This window comes from Nannospalax galili, unplaced genomic scaffold (assembly GCF_000622305.1).
Source record: "Nannospalax galili isolate Female #2095 unplaced genomic scaffold, S.galili_v1.0 scaffold1023, whole genome shotgun sequence".
Lineage (NCBI taxonomy): Eukaryota > Metazoa > Chordata > Mammalia > Rodentia > Spalacidae > Nannospalax > Nannospalax galili.
The window spans coordinates 1,237,870-1,246,855 of record NW_008349234.1 but is presented as its reverse complement, the minus strand read 5'-3'; the positions used below and the strand labels follow the sequence as shown (position 1 = coordinate 1,246,855).

Below are 8,986 nucleotides of genomic sequence, written 5' to 3'. Positions count from 1 at the left end.
GATACTTTTTTTTGGTTTTTCATGTTATTATTTTTTCTCTGTGATTTTGACATGTGAATTTCTTTTGTATTTTCTGATTCCTGTGTGAGATTCAAGCCTTCAAGTTTAGGTCTGCTTCTTTTCGTAAACTTTATGTGTCTTTGTGGTTTACTTTTTGGGCATGAAAAGCTGGTTCCTCTAAGCTTCAGATTCTCTCTTTTGATTTCATATTGAAGTGGCCGGATTGCTTTTGTCTTCAGCAGTTCCCACAGAGGCCCAAGTCAGATGAGGATCAGATGCTCTCAGCGTTTCTCCTAAGGTCTGGATCCCTCCAGGAAAGATTTTGGCCTCGGGAATTTGGGGGTTGGACTGTCCTGGGAGTAGGGCCCAGGAAAGATGCTGTTCTAGGGCAGCTGGTGGCCATGCCACCCAGAGATGCAAAGGAAAATGGGGGCAGGAAGCAACCCCAAAGGCTCCTGGGGACTGTACTGAGGAGCTGGGTTCGTCTGGATTCCAAGTTTCAGGAAGAGGAATGGTCAGCCCAGGCATCCAGAAAAGAGGCTGGTGGGTCATGCAGGCCCAGGGAAGCCGAGGGAGGTGAGGGCAGGGCCCTGCCCAGAAGCAGTGCTCCTGGGGACCTGAGAAAGAACTGAGTTGTTCTGGGTGCAATGGATCAGGAAGCAGTACTGGTTCCCCAGGTGTCCAGGGCACCAAGACAAGGAATAGGACAGGACCCAGGCTAGGAGGAGAGAGGGGGCGATGGGAGGGTGAATGAGGCTGGGGGAGTCAAGGTGCGGAGGGCGCAATGGACTTACCCTCGAGAGAGAGGCCTGCGGGCCGTGCTGGCCCAGGGAAGCAGAATGCCTAAAAATAATTTTTATGAAAATAGTCTTATAGACTCCTAGGACCTTGCTTATTTGAACTTCCAGCAATAGCAGCAGAATGAACAAGACCCATGCAAACTCAATCAGAATAAAACCAGCATGAGACTGGGGAAATGGGGCTGGAGAGATGGTTCAGCGGTTAAGAACACCAGTTGTTCTTGCAGAAAACCCAGATTCGAATCCCGGTACCCACATGGCAGCTAACAACTGTCCGTAACTTCAGTCCCAGGGTATCCCTCAGCCTCTTTTGACCTCCACAGGCATTGCATTACATGGGTGCACTGACCTACATGCAGGCAACACATGCATACACATAAAATGAAAAAAAAAATTTTTTTTTAAAAACTGGGCAGGAGGCCACAACTTTGGCAAGAAACTATTCCCAGCTGATCACTGCTGGGTGAGGGAGGGTTAATATTTCCTAAGGCAGTGACACTAGCCAGGTTGAATAGGCTCCAGTGGATGAACTCACACCAAGGGACATCAGAGTATGCAAACTTGACTCGACAGGCCTTAACATATATGACAAAATGCATGAATTCTGTGGGCAGGCTATCAGAGGGAGGTGCAGATAGGGAAGAAGGAGCTAAATATGAGTAAGGTGTATTGTATGAAACCCACATAAATGCAAAAAATATATTTACTTTTTTAAATTAAATATTCATAAAGTATTTAGCAACTTGTATATAATAAGTATTATTATAGTAAGTCATATAATAATTTGTTTTATTTTCCACATAGATTATAGCTTCATTTTCTCCATGTTCTATAAATTCTAGTAAGATCTAATGGTAAAATACGTGTATAGAAAATATTTGTACTTATCAGAATAGCTTTTTAGAAAAAAGTGAAATGGGGCACTAGAATGCCTAAAATTTGTAATTAGAAGAATTAGGAAAGAATTAGTTTAATGTATGGCAGAAGGAAAGTATTATTTGTACAAGGAGAGAAGTTTTATCATTTTATTTGACCAATGAATAACAAACTTTCAGTCATTCTTGGAATAATACTATGCAAATGTAAATATTTATAGTGTAAAAATAATTCTAGCTATTATTTTATTTCTGCTCTATTGCAAATAAATGTATTTACAGCGCTTATTGAAGGAAACATAGAGCCTCTGGCATACACTCAGTGAGAGTTTAATGTAGATTTTGCACAGATGGAACATTGAGTTCAGTGCTAGTATACAAAAATGCATATATATCCCTTGTCTAACCTCCAGCTTGTGAGTTCAGGAGGGAAGTTTAGATAAATGGTAAAATGAAATTCTTGCTTTCTTGGTATCGGTAGTGCCTTAAATGTATAACACTGAGTATCTCAGTTAATAAGCTGTCAAATCTTTAGCAAACCGTATGACACTGTAGCTAATTCTTGCTGCATTAAAATATTCTGTCACATTTGGATGACCATGATTTATTACAAAGTGAGATTAAATGCATCTGAACTTAAAACCTGAGAAAATACTGGTAGTTAAGTTAATGTAAATATCTCATGTAAAGTTTTTTTCATGTTACTTTTATAGTAGATCATTTTGAGCCCCCTGGTCATTTTTCTGTGAATTCTGGGTTTCTCTCTAAATGAATAAATTCACCTTAGGAGTGAGTGGTCCAAGAAAAAATGAAAAACCATATTAATTGTTTCACATCTCTCGGTGATAGCATTTGAAAAGTAATAGCTTTTACAGTTGGCATCCATTAAAATATCTATCTAGAAGGAGAACTCAAAAGGCTAATTTTATGGAAAACAATGTAAGAAAGAGGGCTGAGTGCCAGAGGCCAGCAATTTTTTTAATTTTATTCATTATTTTTATTTTATGTGTATGCATTTATTGCCTGCAAATAGGTAAGTGCACCCATGTTGTTTAATGCCCGCAGAGGTCAGAAGAGGCTGTTGGATCCCCTGGGACTGGAGTTACGGGATTCAGAGGCCAGCAATTTTAAGGATCTAAATTTCAGGGCAAAAATGAGCCATGGTAGGACTTCTTTTTTGAGCAATAAAAATATTCTGGAATTAGATTGTGATGAAGGTTGCATAACCTTGGGAATAAACTAAAACCTATTGGATTGTATGCTTTAAGGGAACACAATTTATGGTATGTGAATTTTACCTCAGTTTGGGGGTATGGATGAAGATGTGGTGACTGAGGTCACTTTAACTGGAGTGGGAGCCTAACCAACATGACATTTGTGCACAGGGTTGCAGTGGGTACCAGTGAAATGTGTTACATGCATGGAGAACATATTGTGAGTAATAGAAACCCACTTTCTTAGTGTTGTAGGAAAAGAATTACATATTTCATCAGGAAATATACCAAAATTAACCCTAGAATATTGAATTAGAATTAGAGATGTCACTGTGAACTTTGTGTGTACATACATGTGTGTAGGTTTACAAAAAAATGAAAATGATATGTATATACAAATACTGACTAAGTGTCCATGAGTGGGTCCTGGAGGAGATGATATTTGAGGAACACTGAGCACACGGCTTTTAGAATTCTAAATACCTCTCTTCCCTAAGAAGAACCAGGACTTTTTAGGAAATTGACTAATTCCATAGCTGGGACAGGGAAAATAGCAGATGGACCTGAAAAATCTTCTGCCAAAAAGCTATGTCCAAAAAAATAACAAGAATATGTTAAAAGGGCCATACAAGTGACACCACCTTAGGGTAAAAGGATGGAAAGAGATACTCCAATCAAGTGGAATCAAGAAACAAGCAGGTGTAGGTATTCTAATATCTGGCTAAATTAAAATTAGTCACAAGAGACAGGGAAGGTCACCACATACTCATTAAAGGAAAACCCACCAAGAAGAAATTATAATCCTAAACATATATGCACTTCACATAGGGCCATCCAGTTTCATGAAAAAAAAAAAAAAAACTTTATTAACTCTAAAATCCCACATTGATTCCAGCACAGTGATGGTGGCTTCAATACCTCACTGTCACCTATAGGCAGGTCAACCAGATAAAAACTAAACACAGAAGCCTTATAGTTAAGTGACACCATCAATCAAATGGACTTTACAGACATCTATAGAACATTCTACCCAAACACCAAAAAATACTTTCTTCTCAGCAGCCCGTGGAACCTTCTCCAATTGACCACATATTAAGACACAACGCAAGTTTCCACAAATTTATAAAAATGAAATATCATCTTGTATCCTATCCAACAAAGGAATAAAGCTAGAGATCAACAACAATAAAAATGGAAAAAATTACACAAATTCATGGAAGCTAAACAACAAAAAAGTGGATCACAGGAAAAATCAAGAAGGAAATAAAGATTTTATAGAATTGAATGAAAATGAAAACACAACCAAAACCTTTGAGACATAATGAAGGGAATCCTAAGAGGAAAATGGAAAATTTATAGGATTAAATGCCTACACCATAAAGTTAGAAACATATAAATAAATTAATGACACATCTGAAGTCTTGGAAAACCGAGAACAAACAATTAAAAAGAGGTTGATGGGAAGAGATCAATAAAATCAAGGATGAAATTAATGAAATAGAAATGAAGAAAACTATACAAAGAATCAGTGAAACAAAGAGTTGGTTCTTTAAAAAGATTAACAAGATTTGCAAACCTTTAGACACATTAACCAAAAGAAAGACAGGACATAAAAAAACAAACTCAGATTAAAAGAGAAACATTACAACAGAGCTGGAGGAAATTCAGAAAATCATAAGGACATACTTTAAAATTTTATATTCCACTAAACTAGAAAATCTAAAAGAAATGGATAACTTTCTAGATATGAATGGCCTACCATAATTAAATCAAAATGACATAAGTCATCTAAACAGACCCACAACAACCAGTGACACAGATAAATTAAATTAAAAACCTCCCAACTAAAAAGAGCCCAGGACCAGTGAATACAGCGCAGAATTCTACAAAGCCTTCAAAGAGGAACTTATACCAATACTCCTCAAATTATCCTATAAAATAGAAAATGAAGGAACACTTCCAAATTCCTTCTATGAAGCCAAAATTACTCTAATACCAAAACCAGGCAAAGACCAACCAAAAAAGCGTTGACCAATCATTCTTATGAGCATAGATGCAGAATTTCTCAATAAAAAACTTGCAAACCTAATGCAAGAACAATCAAAAAGATTTCCACCATAATCAAACTGGCTTCATCCCAGAGATGCCGAGATGGTCAACATATGTAAATCAATAAATGTAATTCACCACATGATTATCTCATTAGATACAGGAAAGGACTTTGACAAAATCTAACATTTATTTATAATAAAAGTAATAGAGATCCTAGGCATATTGGAGACATATCTTAACATAATTTGGGCAATATACCACAAGCTCACAGCCAAGATAATACTAAATGGAGAAAAACTGAAAACATTTCCCTTAAAATCAGGAATAAAGGATGTCCACTCTGTCCATTCCTGCTCAATATAGTACTTGAAGTCTTAGAGCAGTAAGACAAATGAAGGAGCTAAAGGGGATACAAGATGGAAAAGAAGAAGTCAAAATATCTTTATTTGCAGATGATATGATTCTATACATAAAGGATCCTAAAGACTCCATCAGAAAACTAGAGATGGAAAATATATTCAGCAAAATAATTGGATATAAAATTTACACTCAAAAATCAGTAGCCTTCCTATATACTACCAACAAACATACTGAGAAAGAGATCTGGCAAATGATTCCATTCATGAAAGCCTCAAAATCTGTAAAATATCTTGGAATAAACTTAACAAAGGAATTGAGGATCTGTACAATAAAAACTTTAAGACATTGAAGAAAGAAATTGAAAAAGGTAAGATGGACAGATCTCCCATGCTCATAGATTCGTAGGATTAAGATTGTGAAAATGGCCATTCTCCCAAAAGCAATTTAAAAATTTAATGCAATACCAATAAAATTCCAACAGAATTCTTCACAGAATTGAAAAAATAATCCCAAATTTCATATGGAAGGAAACACACACACACACACACACACACACACACACACACACGATTGTCAATATAAACATGAACAATAAAAGAACTGCTGGAGGCCTTACCATTTCTGATCTCAAATTATACTACTGAGCTATAGTAATAAAAATAGTGTGATACTGGTATAAGAACAGACAAAATCAGTGCAATAGAATTGAGAACCCAGAGTTAAAGCCACACATTTACAGCCACCTGATTTTTTACAAAGGTGCCAGAAATATGCACTGGAGAAAGGACAGCACGTTCAACAAATCATACTGATCAAACTGGATAAGGACATGTAGAAGAATGAAACTAGATCCCTATCTCTCACCATGCACAAAACTCAATTCCAAATGGATCCAAGAACCTCAATATAAGACACAATACCCTGAATCAGAGAGAGAAGAAAGTAGGGATTACATTGGAACTTGTAGGCACAGGAAAGGACTTTCTTAATAGGATTCCTGTAATGCAAGCATTAGGTCCAACAATTGACAAATGGGACCACATGAAACTAAAAAAGCTCTGTACATCAAAGGACACCATCATTCAAGTAAAGAGGAAACTCACTGAATGGAAAAAAAAAATCTTTACCAACTATACCTCTGACAGAGTGTTAGTATCTACAGTGTACAAAGAACTTGAAAAAACTAAATGTCAAAAAACCAACCCAGTTGTGCTGGATAGCTTTAGTCATTAACTTGTCACAGCTGGGTTCAAGGAGCTTTAATTGGGGAATTACCTCCATTGGCCATGACTGTGAGGCATTTTCTTGAGTGCTGAGTGATGTGGGGGGACCCAGCCCATTGTGGGTAGTGTCACCCCTGGGCAGGTTGTCCTGTATTGTATAAGAAGCAGAATGAGCATGGACCAGGGGAGCAAGCCAGTAAGCAGCGTTCCTCCATGGCCTGTGCTTCAGCTCCTGCTTCCAGGTTCCTACCTTGGGCTCCCTCAGTGATGAACTGTGACCCATGAGATGTAAGCCAAATAAACCCTTTCTTCCCCAAGTCAATATTGGTCCAAGTATTTTGTTAGAGCAATTGAAGGCAAAATAGAACACCAATTCAAAAGTGGGACAAGACTGGCTGCTTTTACAGAGGACCCAGGTTTGATTCCCAGAACCCACATGGTGGCTAACCATCATCTGTAACTCCAGTTCCAAGGGACCCAGTGCCTTGTTCTGACCTCCATGGGCATTGCACAACATGGGTGCACTTACATACATGCAGGCAATACACTAATACACATTAAATAAAAATAATGAAGTATTTTTTAAGTAGGGCAAAGAGCTGAAGAGGGAGTTCTCTAAAGATGAAGCACAAATGGCTGAGAAATATGGAAGTACAAATTAAAAATACTTTGAGATTTTATCTTAGCCCTCTTAGAATGAAAAAGATCTTTAAAAAAAAAACAATGGCGGATTCTGGCAAGGATGTAGAGAAGGGGGAACTCTTACCCACTACCAGTGGGAGTGCACACTGGTACAGCCACTATAGAAATCAGTATGGAGATTCCTCAAAAAGAGTGAAATTGATCTACCATATGACCCAGCCATACCACTCTTGACCATATACCCAGAAGACTCTATACCCTACTACAGAATACTGTCCATCCATGTTTGTTGTTACCTTTTTCATAAGAGCCAGAAATTGGAAACAACCTAGATGTCCATCAACTGATGAATGGGTAATGAAGGTATGGTACATATACACAGTGGAATGTTATTCAGCTCTTTAATAAAACGAAATTCACAGGTAAAAGGATAGAACTGGAAACATCTGAGTGAGGTAACCCAGACTCAGAAAAACAAACATCACATGTTCTCTCTCATAGCTGGATGCTAGCCTTGAAATCTTAGATATTCATGTTTCTATTTAAAAATTCAGAGAGGTCAAGAAACAATTAAGCAGCCATGGGTGCGTCAGGGGGAGGCTTTAGGGGGAGAGGTGGTAGAATGCAGAAATATGAAGAGAGAAAGGAGAACATTATATTAAAAAAGGTTAAATTGAGTGGGGAATGGGATGGCAGGACAGAGGAGGGAGTACGGGGAGAGATAAGTAACACTAAAGGTTTTTAGAAAAAGCCATGTGGAAACCTACCGCTATAGAAGTTTCTTAAAGTATGTACATATACATCTTAAAAAGAGATTAAAAGAATTTAGCAAGGGACATTGCCCTTTCTAGACATCATAGGCTAATGAAAAAAGAAAAAGGAAAAAAACCCTCAGTTCCAGGAATGGACTCCCTCTCTAGAAGCTGTTGACCAAGGGTTCCATAGATCCTCAAACAATACTGGCCATTGCGCCTGCTTTTGGTAACTCACCATAACTGGATAGCAAGACAGTATTGCTGAAGACACTACATACAGGAGCCAGAACAAACAGGAGAAATCAAGCTGGTGCTGACTGCAGTCTCATCTCCACGGGCTAGCATAGTGCTGAAATGTGCTGCGCATATTACAGGAAAGAGAAAAATAACCATTATCTTTACCCAGCTGTGAATCCCATGAACTACAATAACAACTGACCTGGCAAGATATACTCACTGGTACAATAGTGGCACGAATATTATGGAAGTAACCAGCTACTCCTTAATTAGATTTTAGGTCCATTTCCTAGGATGGAGCCCATACCCGACACTGATATCAGGCTTAGGAACCTGAGGCTAGACAGATCACAGGACATGGGGGAGAACCTTAATACTAGCTTTCTATTAAATAATTATATTAAACTGACTGTTGATGACTTACTGGTATATTTATATATATATCCATAGATTAATGCATCTCACAACTCTCACTAGAGAAATTTCTTTATGCAACAGATGGTGATTAACACAGAAGCCCACAACTGGCCAGTGTGTAAAGAACAAGAAGTTGCAAAGTGCTTGTCCCTGAATAGGACATCTATATCAGTCTTCTGCCTCCCAAGCCTCAGGGATCATTTCGGAAGGGGGGATGGAAATATTGTAAGAGTTAGAGGGGAGTAGATGACCATGAGGATACAGTTTTCCAGACAGCTGATCATTTATCCATATGAATTCACAGTCATAGTGACAGCATGCACAGGTTCCATGCAAGCTCAAACTAGACAAAAACCAGCATAGTACTGGGGAAATGGGTAAGAAGCCCCAACCTTAGCTTTGGAACTATTG

The 8,986-nt window shown here is 38.1% G+C and overlaps 1 protein-coding gene across 11 annotated transcripts in view; it reads left to right on the top strand.

Annotated features, from left to right (window-relative positions):
• Tanc2 (tetratricopeptide repeat, ankyrin repeat and coiled-coil containing 2) overlaps positions 1-8,986 on the top strand; it is a 496,754-nt gene that overhangs the window by 240,996 nt on the left and 246,772 nt on the right. The window contains exon 1 of one of the 11 annotated variants that reach the window (XM_029570140.1): positions 2,781-2,838. The exons of the other annotated variants lie outside the window; for them this stretch is intronic. Within the exon in view, the coding sequence (XP_029426000.1) occupies positions 2,829-2,838 (10 nt within the window). The 5' untranslated portion in view covers positions 2,781-2,828. Of the gene's footprint in view, positions 1-2,780; positions 2,839-8,986 lie in introns of those variants that run through there. 11 annotated transcript variants of the gene reach the window in all.